General features: G+C 46.8%; 1 protein-coding gene across 4 annotated transcripts in view; it reads left to right on the top strand.

Annotated features, from left to right (window-relative positions):
• The window catches only part of SLC35F3 (solute carrier family 35 member F3), a 389,956-nt gene that overhangs the window by 275,886 nt on the left and 92,532 nt on the right, over positions 1–21,538 (top strand). For 2 of the 4 annotated variants that reach the window (XM_035714944.2, XM_025448466.3), the window contains 2 exons: positions 7,393–7,717; positions 16,195–16,292. In XM_035714944.2, the coding sequence (XP_035570837.2) occupies positions 7,393–7,717; positions 16,195–16,292 (423 nt within the window). The remainder of the gene's footprint in view (positions 1–7,392; positions 7,718–16,194; positions 16,293–21,538) is intronic. The other 2 variants (XM_025448463.3, XM_025448465.3) reach the window with 1 other exon arrangement.

Raw genomic sequence — 21,538 nt, 5'->3', positions numbered from 1 at the left:
CAAATGCCTGTGGGATGTCTGAGATGTCATTACTGACATGGTAGTGATGGCAGGGGCAGCCGGCCACCACCCCACTCCACCCCCCAAAAAGCAGCTTTCATTCACCTCCCAATTCTGTATCCACACTCAGCAAATAATTCAGGTTTTTAAAAACAACTTGGCAGCTGCTGTGTGTTCTGTCTCTGCAAACTGCCTCCAGGACTCACTTTCCAACAAAGGCATAAGCAATGCATGGGAGGCACATACATGTGAGATAGTATCGAATATTTAAAATTTAATCATTGGTGTGGTTATTTCTCCTCCTAAAAGGTTATCGAAATAAGTACTATGTCATCTGCAGCTTGTTCCCACATCCTGCACAGTGGTGCTCACCGTCTGTGCCTCACACCCCTACAAGCACAGCACACACTGCTGGGACATCCCCAGGTAGTCTTCTTGGGCTTCCATAAGTAAGTACCACAGCCTGGGTGACTTAGATGGCAGACACTGATTTTTCTCAGTTCTGGAGGCTGGAAGCCCAAGATCAGGGTGTTAGCAAATTTGGTTTCTGGAGAGGTTCTCTGCCTGGCTCGTAGATAGCCACCCCTCACTCTGTCCTCATATGACCTTCCTTCCAGGAGAATGAGCTCTCTGCTCTCTCTTCTTTTAGGCCACGCCAAGTATCAGATCAGGGTCCCACCCTTAAACCTCATTTGACCTTAGCTACTTTCTTAGAGGCTCCATCTCCAAAATGCAGCCACACTAGGGGGTTGGGACTGCAGTGTATGAATTTGGTGGGGAGGACACAAATGTCCAGTTCCTAACAACCCCCCATTCCAGCATGGAAACTCGTGGCTCAGAATCCCACACGTTGTCAGACTCCTCCAAGTTTAAAAAACAGGGTCTGTCCTCTGGAAACCTGAGATCCATCTTTAGTGATCTGTACTTCTGAGTGGGGTGTTTGGCACCATGACCCTGAATCCACTTTTGTCCAGGAGAATAAGGATGCTTTCCCTTCCTGCTGATTCTTTGGAGTCAGACGTGCTTGGAATTGCATCTCAGCCACTCACTAAGCTGTGACCATGGAAAGTAACTGTCTGAGCCTCGGCTGTCCAATCCACAAAACAAGAATACTCCTACTGATCATAACATGATGACAGGTGAAAAAAGATCCATGAAATCTCCTTGCAGAGAGCAAGACATGTATACTGGGTATTTAACTGTCCCTTGTCCCTTTGCTTCCCTGTGCGTGCCCTCCCTTCCCCCCTTACTCAGGGTCAGCATCCAACTTTAATTACCTGTGTATTCTATGTTTTTCCTGTGCCCAGTGCTAGTCAGGAGCATGATCGGGGCCTCACCATGTCTGAATAATGGGAGTATTTTCAGACCCCGAATCCAGAATCCCAAACAGATGGTCTCACAAGTATAGGTGGGCATAATGGGTCAGGATATGAGAAATGGGGATTGCTTTGGGACATCCAGTGCCTGTAGTGGCCTATAGTGGATAGCTGCTTCTTCCCTCTTCTCCAAACCAACACAAACACACACACACACACACACACACACACACAAAAAAAAAACAGGGGCACCTGGGTAGCTCAGTGGTTGAGTGTCTGCCTTTGGCTCAGGGCGTGATCCCGAAGTCCTGGGATTGAGTCCCACATCAGGCTCCCCACAGGAATCTGCTTCTCCCCCTGCCTATGTCTCTGCGTCTCTCTGTGTGTCTCTAATGAATAAATAAATAAAATATTTTTAAAAAACAGTCATATGTAAATTCACTGAGCAAGTATTTAAAAAGTATATGAGCTAAACAAAACCAGAATTTTAGCATTTTTAGGAGATGAATTACACTTGCAAACGGCCATGAACCAAAGCTTTCTACTGGGCTCTTCATTTTACAAAAGCTACTTAGTTGGGTGGCCTGGTCCTGAACTGGTGTGTGCATCAGTGATCGATAAATGGGAAATGTAGGCCATCTTCCCTAGGCAGTCCAGGAAAAAACAAAAAGTAGGCTCTAGTTTCCAGAGCAGCTCTCCACCGGGTCCTGTTTGGACAAAGCTAGAGGCACTGAGCCTTCTTAGACATGGGCATGCAAGCAATATCATGTGTACTCAATGGAAAGTGTCAATAAATATTAGTTGGATAAGCAGCCCCGAAACATAACTAGTCCACTCAGGAGAAATGAAAACTTCAGTCATACCGAGAATGCTATAAAAACAGCATTCACTATGAATGCTATCAGTGAGCATTCCTAGCAGCATTATTCACAGTAGCTAAAGACAGGAAATGATATATATTCATCAACTGATGAATGAGAAGTGTCCATACAGTGAAGTACTACCCGGTCATGAAAAAGAATAAACAATTTTTACATGCTATGACATGAATGGACCCCAAAGACATTATAGCAGATGAAAGAAGCCAGATGCAAAAGTCTACATATTTATATGAAATATCCAGAATAAGCAAATCTGTAGAGGTAGCAGCTTTGTGGTTGTCTCGGGTTGGGAGTAGAGGTGGGTAGTGGCAGGTAGAGCAACAGGACTCACTTTGATGTGATGGAAATGTTCCAAGCATGGATAGTGGTGATCATTTCACAATTATCTCCTTTCTTCTGGGAGGCTGGGACTAGGCCAGCCAATGGGCCTTTGATCCCAGCTCTGAGTTCCTTACCCCTAGGAACCCAAGACATCACTTGGGCACTTTCTAAGTGCAAACTTCCCAGATGCCTTTTCAGAGAGTCACCAAGGACCTACTTATTCCTAGGGGACCTCAAAAAAAAGGTTAGTGTCTCTTGGGAGTTTGGAAGAGCCATTTTATGTGAACTTTAAGTTAAAAGTAAATGCTTTTCTAATTTTTCTTGCTTTCTCATTATAGAAATTGACTTTCACTAAACATTAAAAGCCCCTAATTCATTTTCTCAGGGAAAAGCAGTAGACAGCTCATGAGACAAAGGACTTGCCTTGGTCTCAGAATGAGTTGGTGGCTAAACCAGACCTCCAGCTCACCCATTATGCCCTAGAGTTTCCTCATCCTGAGCAGACACTGTCTCTAGTTGCTGCTGGTACTTGACCCAAGTGAATGCTTTCTAAATGCTGGTAGGAGACTAGCATTGAGTGTGATTTTGCAGGTGGTAGGGCTGATGAATGGTTTCAATGAGCGCAGAGCTCAAGATGGAAGTTCATGCATGGATACGGTTACATCTCACCATGCCATGGAGTACACATTGTGTACAAGAGAACATTTCTCTAGCACGTACACACCTTTTTCTAAAATGGCCAGTGGAAGCAACTCAGGCAACAGAATAGGGAAGACCCCCCCACCTGTCAGCCAGTGCTTCTGAATGAATTATGTGGCATAACCAAAAGGAGATGCTTGACTCCACCCTTACAGCTTATGTCTGTATGACCATTGAGCCACAGTGTATAATCTACTTTGCATCGTTCCCAGAACTGTTAGCTAAAGTGCAAGGTTAGAATGGAAGGCACAAGGTCATAAATAGAGGGGTAGTTAGTGGGAGGGAGTGTTGGGACAGTGAGGGTGACATAAATAGCATTCCTAGTGCTATAATAATGGCCAGAGGAGCTGGGGCAGGAAATAAGCGTGAGGCTAATTCAGCGGTGATTTCTTGGAGGCAATCTGGACTTCGTCTTTAAGCTGCTATACTAAAGGAGTGAAGTCAGATGCTGAGGAATCGCTTGACTTGCAATTCAAGATGGGAAGGAAAGTCAGCAAAAGTTTCCACCACTTGAAGATTTGAGAGGCTTTTGAGAAGGGGCACTGCCCCCCGACTTCACCCCCCGCTATAATTGCTCCTTTCTGAGACCCAAGCGTAAATTGGACAATGCATTGAAAATGACCCTGAGGATGGTGCATGATGTGGGACGCCTATGCTGCCTTTCAAATAGTGGAGAATCAGCACACCTGCAAACCAAATCTATTACATCACTCTATTCTTATTCCTTGACTCATTTTAGGTGTTTGTTATAGACACTAGGGCACATACTTCCTAAATAAAATAAGACATCCGAATTTTCTCCAGTCCTTTTGGCCAATCTGGCTGAATGAGCAAGGCAAGATCAGGTGTCCCAGTGGGGCAAGGCAACAGTGGCTCTCGGATCCCACTGCATCACTCGCTGCCCCTCAGCAGACCATGTATATTCCCGACTCTGAACTTTGCTTCCCTTTTTACTCAGAGTCTATTTTCAAGACCCAGGCCACCCTTCTGCTTCATCTGGTTTTTTTTTCACTGTTATCACAGCCCACACTGGTCATGCTTTGTTCAGGATTTCCATTACAGCCAAATCTGTTTTGCACATAATTGTTCTGTAATTCTTTCATAGGTCTGTTTTGTCACTCCCAGACAGACTGTAAGTTCCTGAAGAACAGTAATCATGCTTTATATTTATTTTATTGACTGCCTGGAGCTCTTGGCCCAGGGCAGATGCTTCATGGCGGTTTCCTAGCCAACTGAGATGTTCCTACGATATGTCACACTGTAGCCCTCTGAGACTTACAAAGCCCGTGCCTTGCATTCAGTTAAATGAATGCTGGATGAAATAAAATACGATCCCAGTTTTGCTGTGTGTGTGTGTGTGTGTGTGTCTGTGTGTGTGTGTGTTACAAAGACACAAAAGACTAGGGAAAATGCAGCAAAATCTCAGTAGTATTATCTTTGGGATACTCAGATTAGTATGTATTCCTTATTATTTATGCTTTTCAGTACTTTTGTAAATAAAGAATATTTTTAGTTTATGTGAAGTAGATCCACTCTATCAGAAGTATTAGGAATGAATGAGGTAATGAAGTTGGTAAATAGTTATTATTATCATAATAAGCTCTGTACAGTGAAGTGAAAAACTTGCAATGAATTCAGTTTGGATGCCTAGGATTCTTTGTGGGTCTATTCCAGTGTTTCCCAAAGTGTGTTCCAAGGAACACCATTCCTACCACAGGTGTTACATTTAAATAGTATGGAAAATAGGGGCGCCAGGGTGGCTCAGTTGGTTAGGAGGCCAACTCTTAATTTGAGCTCAGGTCATGATCTCAGGGTTGTGAGTGCCACGTCAGACTCTGTGCCCATCACGGAGTTTGCTTGAGATTCTTTCCCTCTCCCTCTGCTCTTCCCCTGACTCATGAGCACACACTCTCTGTCTCTCAAATAAATATTTAAAAATAATATGGGAAACACACATTCTGTAGCTGTGGAAATTCACAATGTCCATTAACCCTGCTATTCCTAAAGCAAAAGAACCTGGCTCTGATCTACATAGAGTTTTCCAAACTTTTCTGATCATAGAATCTTTTTTCTTATAGTGCCTGTTAACATGTTGGGAAAGCATTGTTCTACCTGATTTTTAAAGAATAGCATATATTTTTAGTTTTGAATGTCTTTATATTGTTTGTGTATTATTAATTTTCCCTTGGTTAAATGATTCAAAAGGATGACAAAGTTAAAAGTATAACTTCTTTATTCCAAATCTATCACAGTATCACGTGATTTGGTGACTTTTTCTGTCATCATAACAGTACACAACATCTGTCATCGCTTAATGCTTTAAGTTTTAAAACTATATCTACCACTAAATGAAAAAAAAAAACAAGCCACAAGTCTGAATTTACTCACCCTCCTCCAGAGTCCATCTTCAGTAGGAAGTTACCCGTGTGAAACTGTATTTTATTTTTCCACAGATTTTTCATCATCTCCATAATCATCTTTTCCATATGTTTTTGGTAGTGGTAATGATAGTTGAGAGATTACCCCCAGCACTGCTGGGAAATTATCCCAGTAATAAAATGTCGCAGGGCTAACCCACAATGTCAGGTAATACAGTGTATAAATTGAAATGTGTGGCTTCTATCTGAAATTAAATGTGCCTGAAGTTGTGGGGATTCACTGGGAATGAAGACAAGACATCCTAGTGGGAGGACGTAATGCAGAAGGATGGGAATCTGCTTTGCTTTTGCCCTTCTATGGTTCTCCTGTCCTCCAGTCCATGACAGAAACGTACAACTTGCTGGAAGCTTGGAAGGCACTTAGACATTTGATTTTCCAGATGCTTTCTGGCTATCATATATACTCACATGAGAAGTAAGAGGAAGAGGGAAGTTAAACATTAAAAAAGCAGGTAAGGAAGCACAATATAGGTAGTGTCAAGTAGGATTTGGGCTAGTAAGGACATGATCTCCCCTTGACTAGCCATGTGAGGCTTGGGCTAAAACAGGTACAGCTGGGCTGGCAATTCATAATAGGATTAGCTAACACCTGTATAATAGGCTACTCTAAGGATTGTACCTCATGGAATTATTTTGTTTTAGAAAGTATGATATACAAAGCTCAGTTTAATGTCAAACAAAATATAAAGAGTATGTTTGACCCCAGTATATTTTACACCATCCCCCGTACCCCTGTGGTGGAGACAGCCTGTTAGCACTAGGTGCCCCTGTTTAGCCCAGTGCCAGGGCAAGTGCATGATCTCCTGGAAATTTATGTCTGTCCCTGGTTACACCCTATGCAAGTTTCAGTTCTGTTTAAATTTCCAACTGACTGACATGCACACACAATCATGAATGAAAACCAAACAGTGGAAAATAACATCTCACCTCCTCATGGTCTGTGGGAACAGCACTGCCGCAGAGCCCCACCGCGGGCTGCTGCCTGGTTTCCAGAAGTCACATGGCTTGGAGTGGAGTGTCTGAGGCCTTCCGCAGCACCCGCTGCCAGAGGCTGTGGTTTTTAAGTAACACTTGGAAGTAGCACTGAAGGCCATCAGCAGGAAGATGAAACAAATAAAGGGATAAGAGAGGAAAGTCTGTTTTGGCTATGCACGCAAAATAAGATGAGCTTCTTCACTCTTGGACCTTTAAGTAACAGGCAGGAGGAGCTTCTTTCAGTGTCCTGGGAGCTTTTAGAGGTCAGGGCCTAGGACCTTCTCCTGCAGGAATCCCCAGCTCCCGGGATGCCTGGTGCCTTACAGCACAGCAGGACATGTGAGCTGACACAGACCAGAGTGAAAATATTTCAGCCTGTGTGTGCTGGAGAAGCATTTCCTGAACACAAGTGTGTACGTAGATCACCTGTTGAAATGTAGCTTTGGCCTCTGCACTTCTGGAGTGAGGCCTGGGATGCTCTGTCTCCAGCAAGCTGGGGGGTGGCTGCTGATGCTACTAGCCCATGGACCACACTTTGAAGGTCAAGATCCTGGAGGATAACAAAACCAGCGAAATGTCTTCTGTTTAAGTTTGATTTCAGAAAGCTGCCTCCATAACCCCTCATCCCCTCCCTGGGGTGGCAGGCCATGATCCTGGCAGTGTGCTCAGGTGCCTTCTGGCTCCTGCTCACCCTTTGGTCTGGGTCACCAAGGAGAACGTGTGGCGCCCCCCCTGGTTAACCAACCCCTTCTTTTCCCCCAGGGGAGGAGCGCCCCCGGGACTCCCCGGGCCCGGCGGAGGCCCAGGCGCCGGCTGGGGCAGAGGCCGGCGGGAGGACGAGCCACCCCTGCTGGAGATGCTCCCGGGCGCAGCTCAAGAAGATGTTCTGGGGTGTGGCGGTGGTGCTGTGCGTGTGCTCCTCCTGGACAGGCTCCACGCAGCTCGCCAAGCTGACCTTCAGGAAGTTCGATGCTCCCTTCACCCTGACATGGTTTGCCACCAACTGGAATGTTTTATTCTTCCCATTGTACTACGTGGGGCACATCTGCAAGTCCACAGAGAAGCAGTCTGTGAAGCAGAGATACAGGTAGGCACCTTCCAGATGGGAGGCCCTGCTCTGGGCTGCTCTCCTGAGCACTGGTGCTGCTGTGCTGTCCTGGCAGCTGGTGCTCTGTCGGGTCGGTGGGAGCAGTGGTGAGAGTTCACAGTGTCACTTGCTGTCTGAGTGGGGCAAGGATCAGGATTCTCCCCCAAACCCAGGATTCTCCCCTGCTTCCTATGTCTTCTGCCCTAGGAACTCCTTTATATGAAACAAAAGGCAGCATTTTTTAGAGAAAGGCTGTGATAGGTTCCCAGAAAGTGTAGAACTGGAACAATTCTGTCCCAGGAGTAGCTCTGTTACCACTCCTCAGGCTGGGGTGAGCAAAGTGAGCCCATGGAGCCGGGTGATGTGGCTGCTTCCTGCAGCTTACCTTCCCTCATGGAAATGTTCACTGCAAAGAGTGGATTGCTCATTTTCTTTCCAACCCAAGACATTGCCTCCTTTCGTTATGCGATTGCATGGGTCTGATTATCTGGCAGTGTGGTTCTCAAAATCAAAGCAGCATCTGAACTTTGTTGACAGCACTTTCTCAGATGGAGTCTATTGGTGTGACCTTCCTTTCACAGAGAAGCCAGAAATCCTGACAAACCTCTTCAGAAGTCAAATCATTGGTGTTGACTTTGAGTCCTTACCTTACACCAGTTGCAGGATCTCATGGTTGCCCTAATTGGGGGGCCCTCTGTGGATTGTGTCAAGGGTTTCCTGCTGCCCCAAATCGGATCTACTCAGAAAAGAAAAAGGAAAGAATGCTGGCCAATGTGACTCAGTGGGCCCTGGGAACTTAGCTTTGGTCAGCCCTGGTGGTGGGGAAAAGATTTGAAAGTTGAAAGCTTCTCACTCCTTCCCCACTGCCTTTTCTCCCACTTCACCCCACCTCACCAGACACATGCCCCATAAAACCACCATGTCCCCCGTACCATCTGCTTTAAGCTTCAGCCCTATTCTGGAAATGAGTAGAAGTCACAAGATAAATGAAACATCACAGGTCCAAGGAGCAAAGAGTTTGGGGGAACAGAGGTCTAGACTCTGCTCGGGATCTGTCTGTGGCAATCTACCATTAGATGTCACTGTAAAGTTACAGGTGGAAGTGTGAGGTGCCCAACTTTTTTCACGGTTCAGACGGAACTTGGATTGGCTCCTTTGGAAGAACAAGTTGTAAGTCAGACTGCTGATTATAGAGGAAGGGGCTCTGAGGAAGTATGGACTGAGTCATGAGGCAGCCTCACCCATCCCCTTAGTGGAAAAGACTCCGAGCAATGTCTGGGAACAAGACCTGGTGCAGGAGCAAAGATCCTGGAGCCCAGACCTGGGGCCCAGGCCTGGGGTGTTCTCAGGATTGAATTAAACCAGTGGCTCCCAGGACCAGCCAGAAATTACTAAAGAGGCACTTAATGCACCTCTCCTGAAGAGCAGCCAAGAGCCAACTGAAGCAGATTTAGAAATGTTGATAAGGCCCATGATTGTCCCCAAGGCAAGAGGAACATTAACGGTCCACTTTTGGTCACAGACAAGAACAGATCCTCAGTAATCGGATGTATTTAACAGCCGTGGAGCTCTGAGCATAGTTTGTAATTAGGAGTTTGCCTTTCTTTAAACCGACTAGAATATTGAGCTCCTTCCTCTTAACAATAAGCTGAAAGTGAGCCTAGGTGCCCTTTCTTGAGGGAGAATCACTGGCTGAGAAGATGACATGTTTTTCCTTGCCCCCTTCTCCCCTGCACACTGAAACAAGGGCTCCCCTAAGGGTAGCACTGGTGGCCATCTGGGACCCATGTCTTCCACATGACGTGGCTCACCTACCTCTGGACAACGCATGCACTGTCGGCCCCTGGGGCAGGCCCTGAATCCCTTAACCGACTGCCAAGAACAACCCAGAAGGAACCATGCTTGGTGGTGGTTAAAAAGTCCAGGTAGGAAAATAAAGAGGTCACTGAAGTGGAATTAGTTCAACACAGACGTCGGTCACCACCACGTCAGCTCACTGGCTCCCGGTAGACAGTGTCTGGGAAGGATCATGAAAAGGTTATGAGGCTAAGTGGGCTGGAGGGCAGGGGAGGGCAGGGCCGGTAATCACAACAGGGTCAGGGAAGCCAGCTGAAACCCTGCCCATTTCTACAATAAAGCTTAGCTCCACCTCTTAAAAAAAAAATCTTTCTTAAAACCTTTTTAAAAATCAGCTCTAAGCAGAGCTGCTCATTTACCACTGAGTTACTGGGTAGCTGGTCAAGCCCAGCACACCGCTGGAGGGGCACAGGAAGATTCTTTCTCAGGAAAGGGAGAAAGAATGAACATCACTGACTTCACTGAAGAGGTCATAACTCTGTCACAATCACATTGGGAGTCCCCTAAACAGACTCAGGGATTCTCAGAAGTCAAGGAAAACCAAAATTACATCTCCCATTTTTGTGCTTTTATCAGAATTAGTGCCAGCAAAGGAAAGATCTAGAATCAACTGAGGAGACCTGTCTGTCTGCAATTTTTCAGCAGGAATCTGGGCAGGAAAGGGCAAAGGTCTCTTTCTTAAAGAGAGGGAGGCAGTGAAAGGAGCTCTTCAGGCTCTTGGGAAGCAATCAGATGGGAGTTTCTTTTCCCCAAGGCCTGTGCTGCTAGGCTTCTTCCCCAGTGTGATGCTAGAAGAGTCAGCCAGAGCACAGAGGAAGGCATACATTGCCGGGCACAGAGCTCCTGAAACCCAGCCAGCTCACGTGGGATCTTGCTGAAAGGTGGATGCTGACGTGGTAGGTCTGCATGGATCTGAGATTCTGTTTTCCTAAGGAACTTCCAGGGGTATTGGTGCTGCTGGACCACGGGCCACACTTTGACTTGAACAGCCTGGTGTTGTGAGTCTTAGCTACAGGCTTTTAAATGCTGCCAATCTGACCAAATGGAGGAACCAAGATTCATGGTACCACGTAGAACTGATGAGTGACTCACTTTGGGGTCCTGGAGATGTTTGAGCCCTGGTCGTGTGCCACTTTCGAGGGAGGAGAGGCTCCCCCGGCAATTGTTTAAGCTCTGGGAGCCTCAAATGCTCATTTGTAAACGGAAGCTGATGACACATGCACCATCCTGCACAAAAGATTGTTGCGTGATTAAATGAGACACTGTATATGCAAGTGCCCTATAAACTGAGATGCCATTAAAATGTTAGGAACTGTCACTGTCCTGTGCTGTCCTCTGTGGGTTACATCCAAGGATGTAGCCCCTGCTTCATTTAGCGACTGCTTCGTGATCTATTTACATGACAGGAGTGGGTCTTAGAGCAAGGGCTAACTCAGCAGTGTCATGCAGGTGTTATTGTAAGCCTTGGGGAAATTAGCTCTAGGCCCTGCTAGCTGCACAGGGCATCCTAGAACTGACCCCAGCTTCTCATGCTCAGGCACTGTCATCAGGAATTAAGAGTGTGAATGTGAAAACCCCCCAGCCCAACCATCGTGGGTTTTCAGTCTCATGGCTGTGGTCCCCTGTTGCCTGCTGACAGCGGGCCACGTGAATGCACCAAGGAAACAGCAGTGCCAGGGATCCAGATAGGCTCTGGCCATGAAGATGCATGTGGGTGTTATAGATACTGCAGACGTAATCGGAAGAGGGGTCCCAGGAGTCTCCTACTGAGCTGGGCACCTGGCGGGGAGGCTGCATGAGGTCCGTGCTCTCGAGGGGTATGGCTTGCCATGACAAGAGGACAGCTGCTCAGGTCCCAGGGGCTGCCACAAGCAGCAGAGAGCAGCCAGAGCAGATCTGGGGCTCCTGCACGCTTGTCAGGTCTTCCAGGAATTTCTACCGGTAGTGACCTCTTTTCATGAGCAAACGCTAGAGCCTTCTGCTGTCATGCAGCTGCCAAGAAAGCAAATGATACAGTGGTGATAGATGTTTTTCTCTGCCTTCCATAGTTTCAGGCTACTGTAAGCTAGCCAACTGATTCCGTTTCAGAAACACTGAGAAACATTCTGAGCCCAGAAGGGGGAAAGGGCAGTTTTGATGCCATGCCTTTCATCTCAAATTCTACCAGGGCCCAGTGTGTATGTAGCTGCACAGACGTAATGCAGGAACCGTGTGTGGTCTCACAGCTCTGATATCCAAGGTCTAGGAAGCAAAGTGGAGCAGTGGTCCTTGCATTCTGGAAGTGGCACTGCATGTCTTCTCTGGGTGAGGCATCAGGGACACACAGTGATAAATGGGCGCCCGGTGTGGGAGTCAGACAGGCAAACAAGGCTGGGGGGGCTATGAGCAGGGGAGCAGAGAAAAGGGGAGAAGCCAGGTGTGTGGGGCCCGGGCCCGGGTGGGAAGGCTTCTTCAAGCAGACAACTGAGGAATAACCTCCCTAAAGAGAAACAGATGGTACTGGACCCTGGGCAGACAGAGTAGCACGAGGAAGCAGAGGCTGCAGAGAGCATGTGAGGGAGGGAGCTCGACTTGGCTGTGGGAGGTAAGTGGGGTGGGGGAAGTTGGGCAGGAGCAGCCCCTGGTGACCCTCCCACACCTTGCAGAGAGGTTTGAATGCTGGCATGAATACTGGTGGGGGGAAGGGTGCATGGAAGGGTTCTAGGTCCAACAGAGAAGCCATCGGATGGAATCTAGAAATACCAGCAGTGATGTGCTGCAGAACATGGAGTGGAACACAAGGCTGCAGGCCGGTGCAATTGAACAGACTCGTTGACACTTCTCACCATAGGAGCACAACTGAGTGGGACAGAGACCCACATGGAAACCAGGCGAGCTGTAGGGAGGAGGCAAGTGGGAGGGTGGGCAGCCAGTGGCTGCAGCGTGGGTGCGTGGACAGGGCAGGGTGGATGGGAGAGCTATAGTCAGATAGTGGCCCAGACCCGAAGGGCTTTGGGTGCTGCTGGATCAAGGGCTTTGTGCCCTAAGCAGAGGGATCCTTGGGGATGTTTTGAGTAGAGGACAGATAGCATCAGAGCTGCTTTGAAAAAGCTTCAAATGCTTATTCCACAACTGGTTACGGAGTATGCCCCATTTCACATCAACAGTACACTGACTCTCGTGTTTTCATTTTTTATTTCTTGTAGGATTCTTTTAGGGATGGGGAGAGAGAACCCAGTTCCTGAGAGAGGCCAAGATTTTGAGTATAAATCTTGAAGTATTGCAAAGCCAGATCTCTTGCTTTGGATGGTCACTTCTTAAGCCTAAAGCAAACCTTTATGTTGGTGAAAAGCATTTCAGTGATCATTTTCTTGCCAAACTCAGGCATTCTGAAAACGGGGGAAATCTTCTTTCCAGGAAACTTTGGCACATGTTTGTGGGCCCAATGTGAATGCTAAGGCATCATCATGGCAGCCCTAATTAACAATGCCCCAGCACATTTCTGGCCTTCCTGGTGCCATAGGGCCTTCCATCTGATGGGAGCTGGTGGGCCTCTCTGCTTGCCCTTTCTTACCCTGAGCCCCAGACATGCTCTGGCCTGTTCTCCTGTCACCAGCTCTCTAAAGGGTGGAATCATGGCAGGAGGGGACTTCCACTCTAGGAGGTTGTGGCTATGCCTTCGGTCATTCTACAAAATCGGCCAAGTTTCTAGGTGCTACAGATACCACAGTGACCAAAACAAGTGAAAATCCCTGCCTTTGTGGAGCTTACATTTTAGTGGGGAAGCAAACAATAAGTAAAATAATGATAGGTCACGTAAAGCAAGGCTGGAGGTGCTGAGTGGGGAAGTGATGGTGTCAGGCTGGGGACGCCTTTGTCTGTTGAAGGGACCTGTGGTTACCCCCAGCATCTCCCCACAACACCCAGATCCAAATGCCTGGGTTAGCCCTGCTTACCCACTGGCTTGTTCATTCTTAATTCCTACAAGCATTAATCAACAAGCTTCACCAACTGCCTGCTCTGACCCTGCACCATGGGGCACAGGGGAACGGAAGTTCCAAGCACGTTCTTGCCCTTGAATTGCTCATAACCCAGTGGGTGAAGCTACCTTTGTACCCCTGTATACAGGGGCAAGGAGGCCTCCACTGGGACTCAGGAGCCCTGGTTAAGCCACCAGCTCAGAGGGCCTGAGGGAAGGAGGGAGGGGCAAACTGTCCTGTGCTCAGCACATCCCTCTGCCTTCACCCTTCCTCCTGGCAGTCTTGTTTCCTGTCTTATTTTCAAGAATCGTCAACCCCAAAACAGCGATATGTCCAGAGCCTTACAGTTGATATTTGATGTTTTGTTGTTTGTTTTTGTAAATGGTTTAGAAAAAAAATGGGCAAAATTGGGAAACTTTAGTTTTTAATTGGCCTGTGTCTTCCAGTTGGTGACAAATAATGGCAATGGCATATAACCATTTTTATGCCAGGAGACTTTGATCAGGCTTGCTGCTGAGGAAGTGCACCTTCTCCTTAACCCCCCCCCATACAACACATGCACACATGTACATACACACACATACACACATGCTCACACACCATCACTCACGTCACACACGTGCACACGTAGCTGTCTGAGCACACAGGCAATGGTCCAGGTCTAAATGGGAAATCATAATGGATCCTAGTGTCAGCAAAAGAAGAAATGAGATGGATGTAGCTGATTTAGATGTAGATTGTCTCTGCCTGTTTTAAAATATCATTTCAAATATTCAAGGATATATTAGTGGAGAAACAAACACAGAGCATTGTCCTCATGACCCAGATGTTGACGCCCTCCTGTTTTTCCACCAGGTCTCCCGGCTCTACAAGGTCCAGCCCTGTGTCCTATTATCACGGTGTGCATAGTTTAGCTGATTTGCTTCTCCTTACATATGATCCCCACCTCACTGATGCATCTCAGCTAGACAGCTGCTGGCTACATCCCAGGGAAATGCAGTGACAGCCAGGGTCTCCCATACATGAGTCCAGAATATACCACAAGTGATTCTTCAGCTCTCACTGAGGCAAGAAGGAAATATCATATTAGCTCCTAGTCTCCTCTGTTCCCGTGTACTCCAGCTCCCATTCTTCCCCTGGTTATCTGAGGTCTTTGTTAATCCCTGAAAGGATATCAAGGATTTGTCATTGAAGTTCAGCAGTTTATGGAGAGTATGCAATTGTGTCTTGTCCTTTCAGTACAGGATGAATTCAGCTGTAACAATGTTATGCTTTCCCAAGTGGCTTCATGGAAGTTTTGTAAAAGGTCAGATCCAAAGCTCATGCTTGTGGGATTTGAAGAATAGCAGCCATTTAAGTATGTGCCATGTCAGTGTGATTATGACTCTTTGGCGGGTCCAGAAGCCCTAGGCTAGACTCATCAACAAGAGATAAAGTAAAATTGTCAGCACAAAATGCCACGGCCCTTGTGAACATTTGCAAAATCTGTGTTGCACAGCAGGTGTAGAGCAAGGAGGGGTGGCTTTCCAGAGTGAGAATCCTGCAGCCAGTGGCTCTTGTGGAGCAGTTAACATTGGCACAAGTCAGACGATGGAGAAGAGCCCCTGTGCATGGAGGCAGGAAGGTTCAGAGGGGCATGTGAAGTGGGTAAGGGCTGCCGAAGGGTGCATGCAGCTGATGTGTATGGGAGACATAGACCCCACCCCATCCTACCCAGGTAGTGTTGAGCCATTTCTTACTTTCCATGTGATTCTTAGTTGTACAGTCAGGGCTAGTAAGCCAGCTCATGGGCATACTGAAATTTAAAAATTTCACCACATTTAGGGGAAAAAATCATCTGCGTGGAGATCTCAAAAGGCACTTTGAGGATTCTCTGATCCAGCTCATCCATATTATCAAAGAGGCCACAGATGCTTAGAGAGAGGGCATGAGACCTTTGTTCTCTTCAGCTCCAGACATCTGCAGAAATACTGCTAGAAAGGAAGTAGGTCAACACTCTTTCCTCCTAGGGAAAGAACATGGAGGCAGTGCCCGGGCAGGACGGGGCAATAGTGAGGAATAAAGCCACCAGCCAACACTTGGGGCACAGTGATAAAATGGTAAGAATGCAGGCTTGACATTGGACAGCTCAGGTTCAAAGCTCAACTCTGCCTTTATTTTGCTATGTGGCCATAGATTGGGCAACCAAAGGCTCCAAGCTTCACTCCTTCTCTGTAAAACAGAGCCCCTAATACTCCACCTCTGAGGGTTGCAGTTGAGATCACCCTTCCTCTGGGCTCTCAAAGCTCTTGTCTAGAGCTTGTGCTCCAACTGCTCAGGCTTAAATATGATAGGATGTTTAAAGACCTAAACTGCACTTGGTCCAGAGGTGGTGTATCCATCTTCAACTGACTTCAAATGTGAATCCCCAGACTCACACAGACCATGGTCCCTGCTCTCTTCAGATTATAAGATGATGGTGATGGTGATGATGAAGGTGATGGTGATGTTGGTGATGGTGGTGATGATGATGATGGTGGTGGTGATGGTGATGATGGTGCTGTGATGATGATTGTGGTGGTGATAATGATGGTGGTGATGATGGTGGTGGTGGTGGTGGTGATAATGATGGAGAATATTCCAACCACAGATAACTGAATCTTTCTCTTCATGAATATTCAGATAAGCCATGTAGCTGGTGTGGAACCCACAGCAGAGAGACCAGTATCATACCCTGTCATTATTTTGGGCTGTCAGGATGGAGGCATTTCTTGGCAGAGGTGAGCTTGGAAGCAAGTTTGACAGGCAAAGGACAGGGAACTATGTGGAATCTGAGCTGAAAGCCAGACAGAAATTCAAGGTGATTCATTTGTCAAAAAGCAATGTCCTGTCAAGGTCTTGATGTTTTTTATTTTTTTATTTTTGGAAGCTAAAAAAGACAAAGGGGGGAAATGCTGGTACTGTGCAGAATACTAAAACAGATGCATGTCATTTTTCTTCCACTGGTACTACCTAAGCCTTTATTGTACACGGCTCTCAGCTAAAGTGGAATGGCCACCCATGCCCCTAGGAACAGACATTATAATGGTTTCCAAAGCCCTTGACATTCTTCCTGCCCCATACTAGCGTGCACTTAGTAGTGTCATCCCACACCAGGCCCCAGGGATACAGGGAGTTAACAGGGCCACATGGCGGAGGGAAGGGACCCCATGCACTGGAGTCAGGCTGGTTCACGTTCTCAGATCCACCACTTACAAACTGTGTGATTTAAAATAAGTTGTTTATAAGTGCTCCTTTTGCTTCAGCATTATCATATTTAAGAATGGGGGATGCTGGGATGCCTGGATGGCTCAGTCGGTTAAGCATGACTCTTAGTTTCTGCTCAAGTCATGATCTCATGGTTGTGCAGTCCAACCCCACATCCAGCCCCATGTCAGGCTCCATGCTCAGTGGGGTGTCTGCTAGAGACTCTTTTCTCTTCCCTCTCCTTCTGCCCCTCCCACTTATGCACGCATTCTCTCTCTCAAATAACTATTTTAAAAAGAAAAAGCAAGAAAGAAATAGGAAGGAAAGAAAGAAATAAAAGAAAGGAAGGGAGGGACGGAGGGAGGGAGGGAGGGACAGGTGGGCCAACGAAGCCTGTTTCCACAGGCTGATTGCAAGGTTGGGGGCACTGTGCACAAATCAGCTTGCCAGAACTTGGCCATCAGTTGGTGTTGAACTGATGCAGTGGTTACGCTCCCTGTACTGCTGGAGCGATGGTTGCTGGGATGATGGTGGTGAATTTGCATCCTCTGCCATAAGGGCCTTACCACACCTATCATATTTCTTTCAACTGTTTTCTTTCTAATGGGGCCACAGAGCAAAGGGACTTTGGGCACTTGCATTTTCTCCTGTGTTATTTCTTTATATTATCTTCCACATAGGCTTTCCTCAGCTGAGGAATCGGAATCCTGTGGGCAAAGCAGTCTCTGAAAATTGTTTTGCACAATTCTCAAAGCAGAATCAAACCAAACTCTCTCTGTGGACAGTGTCCATGCTGAGTGCTTCACAGAGGCAGCCCCCTCCCCTTCAGCAAAACACACATCACCCACTTGGTGCATAAGCCAGAGCAGACCAGGCTACACGTGCAGACCCTGTCAGGCCAGTCCTCCACCTACCTACCGCCCAAATCCCTACAGGTCTGGAACTGAGAAGGTGGAGTCTCTCCCACAGAGTCCATGGGAAACTTCACATGCCTTTTCCAGCCTGATCATGCTCCAAGTTACACCTCAGTGGTTAGTGGCTTCCCTGTGCCCTGGAGCTGGTGAGCCTGGTCCTGTACACCTTTCAGTCATTGAGAATGAATATTGGTTTGGTGGTCACATCCCAGATGATCTATTTGGCTTTGTCATAGAAGATGGCAGATCTTGGCCAGCTACCTTTTTTGATGTTTGCACAAATTCTATTCTCATGCTTCCTGGACATTTTAAAATAGAATTATAGTAATTACATTTACCTTCTGAGCTGTTCTCTACTTTAAGTACACAGTAAACAAAATGATTTATATACTTAATGTAACATTTAGGAGCCCATCAGGATCATTTCACACTTTTCTTATCTGAGTGCCTTACTTTATGACACTTACATTTAATGAGTTACTCTCCCATTACAAATACATTATTAATTTATAACACAAAATAAATTAAAAGCAATGGAAACTAAAGCTCCCTTGTTGCAGGAAGACATCATTAGAACCATTATATTATGCTGCTACATGCTTCTCTAGGAGGGAAATGGAAGAGAATTTTTTCAGAGAAAGGCTTTAAGTTCTCCACCAACAGAATGGGGACAGGCTTCTTAATATTTTGTTATGAAGCAGTGTTGAGGGGATTTGGGTATTTTAAATGTTTATTGGTTGTTTCTTATGCATTTGCTTTTTTTTTTTTTTTTTTGCATTTGCATTTGCTTTTATGAAAGTCAGTGTGTTTAAGCCCTGCTTCGAGAGTGTCCTTGTTCCTTGGTAAAGATGTTTTCTCCCATGTAGATAGCAGAGGGAATTGACAAGGTACACATTTTACAGAATCCTTTCTGTAGACTTGTGGGGCTTTATAAAGGATATTCCCTATGGAGATGGGATGAAGCCATCCACCTAGGTTTCCCAACTAAGCCCCCAGCTCTCAGGAGTCCTAAGCAAGCCACTATCATTCTCTAGTGCCCTGGCACCAAGGTAGACTGAAGTCATCTAACAGCAGGGATGGGGGACCGCATGACAAAGATCCCTGCTTCTCCTGCAGTAGTATAGGGTGGTTGCAAGGAGGGGCCATCCAGCCAAGGATTGTATCACCCTGCCTCCCTTGGCATCTAAGTTGAGCCAAATGACTTCTCTCCAAAGTGATATGTGTCAGCCAAGGCAGATAAAAAGCAACCAGGTGGGGCAACTTGGTGGCTCAGTGGTTGAGCATCTGTCTTTGGTTCAGGTAGTGATCCTGGGGTCCCGGAATCGAGTTCCACATCAGGCTCCTCGCACAGAGCCTGCTTCTCCCTCTGCCTAGGTCTCTGTCTCTCATGAATAGATGAATGAATGGAATCTTTATTTATTTTTTTAAATAATAAATTTATTTTTTTATTGGTGTTCAATTTGCCAACATACAGAATAACACCCAGTGCTCATCCCGACAAGTGCCCCCCTCAGTGCCCGTCACCCATTCACCCCCACCCCCCGCCCTCCTCCCCTTCCACCACCCCTAGTTCGTTTCCCAGAGTTAGGAGTCTTCATGTTCTGTCTCCCTTTCTGATATTTCCTACCCATTTCTTCTCCCTTCCCTTCTATTTCCTCTCACTATTATTTATATTCCCCAAATGAATGAGACCATATGATGTTTGTCCTTCTCCGATTGAAAAAAACAAAAGCAAGCAGGCATTTCCTCTGTTGCTCCACTTCCTTATTCCACTGGCTACACACACAGGGTTCCCAGGCTCCAAGGGACACCAGAGCTATCAACAGAAGGAAAGTCACCAAGTGGAGAAATGCCACCTGTCTTCCAACAACAGGAATCAGAATTGAACTTCTGTTGTGCCAAGCCTCTGAATTAGGGGATTTGACAAAGCAACCAGCATCATGCTAATTAATGCAGTCCCAATCCTTGCACCCCAGCCCACAGAGTCAGAGTTGATCTGAAAATCTATATCCTCAGCCACGGACGCTTGGATTTCCTTACTACCCTTGAGCTTCCATGTGGCTTTATATATATATATATATATATTCTGAATATTTTTAAAAATTTAAGTATATCTAAGATAAAAATGGCAGCTTCTAAACACAAGGATAGGGATTATGTCTCTGTTTTGCTCACCTGACTGTCCCCAGCACCTACCTCAGTCCCTAGCTCAGAGGATACACGTACTGGATGCTGAAAAGAGGGAGGAAAGCAAGGGGGGGGGGGAAGGAAGGAAGAAATGATCACGTGGCCATGTCAGGGTTGTCATCCTCCCACTCACTGTTGGAGTAGACCTGCTGAGACAGCTCCTAACAGACATTTTCCAGAGAGCGGCCCTGGAAGTGACCCTCTATCCTGACAACAAGCGATTTCCTTATTGTCCCAGAATGATAAACTGATCCCATCTTGAAAGAGCTCTCTAATTATAAAGCAGTTTTAGAAAAAGAAGTGCTTGATTATCAGACATGTTTTGGAATTAGTCTGGTCTGAAATGAGTAGGCTCCAGCTCAGAGGGTGCTCCTCTGTATGGTGTGATTAAAGCCAGGATACGAACTCTCCCTTGTGGAGATTCATCTTGGCATTCTTATTGGCTGGAATTCCAAATTCTCTTAAAACTACATCCTCACAACGAGTGGAGGAATTTAGAGGATGTGTGCCTTTAGAATCTTAAAAGTGTTACACACATTTTAACCTGCTAGGAAATCTGAGATTTTACATCTGTTCCAATTACTGTTGCTATTTAACAAGATACCCTAAAACTTAATGCTATAAACACCCTTCTTGTTAAACCACAGGACTCTGTGGGTCAGGAATTGCAACAGGGTATCAGAGATGGCTCTCCTCCACTCAACAAAGTTGGGAGCCTCCACTGGGAAGATTTGCTGGGCTGGAGGAGGGGAGTGACTTGACAGCTGAGGTCTACAATGATCTGGGCCGTCTTTCCTCAATGTCTGGCAGTTGTTGCTGGCTGTCACCTGCTACCTCAGCTGGGGCTGTCAGCTTGAGCACCTTGACGTGGCCTCTGTGGTGGCCTGGACTTCCTCACAGCATGGTGGCTTAGAGAAGTCAGAGTGCTTCCATGGTGGCTCAGGGTCCCAACAGTGACAAGGGGCCTCGTTCTTCTTAGCACCTAGCCTCAGAAGTCACCAGTGACATCTCCACCATCCTCTTTCTGTCAAGGCAGCCACAAGCTTGCCCAGTTGCAAGGAAGACATAGACCCCACCCCTCAACTGGAGGGTGGCAAGATCCCTGGAGAATGAACACAAAGATGAAGAGGTATTGTTACCACCAACGTGGAAAATAATGGTCTATCACAACATCTAAAGCACCATGGTACATGAGGGAGAGTGGTAGGCCTGGCTCATCAGAAAGAGGTGATTCTGGGCTCCACGAGTCTTGGGGTGTAGGAGGCAGAGGTGGATTCTACAAGGGAAGCAGCTGGTCCCGAGGAACTCCTCTTGTCCTGAAGTGGGAGAGAGGTCAGAATGCGGGTTTGCTCCAGAATCTGGTGGATGTGGGCCTGGCTAGCCCTCCAGCGCACGCGAACTCGGTGGGGTCTCTGGGCCAGGTATCTGCTTGCTCTCCACCCCAGGCTTCGGCAGCTGCCTCAGCCACTCCATTCCCCAAGAAGTGCAGCCTTTATTGTAAAGTAGAAAATAATGTCAGCTTGAATGAGAAGGCTAATAGAAGTGATAATAGATGACTCAGAGGGTGGAAAACTGCTCTAGAACTGCCAAAGTGTAAGAACAGAGATGTGATGTGTGTACTTTCCGGGTGTCTCCTTGATCCCTGTTTCCATACTGATTTTTCCCCCTGCTAAATATGT

The sequence above is a fragment of the Canis lupus genome, chromosome 4 (assembly GCF_003254725.2).
Source record: "Canis lupus dingo isolate Sandy chromosome 4, ASM325472v2, whole genome shotgun sequence".
NCBI lineage: Eukaryota > Metazoa > Chordata > Mammalia > Carnivora > Canidae > Canis > Canis lupus.
This window is presented reverse-complemented; position numbering and strand designations above follow the sequence as displayed.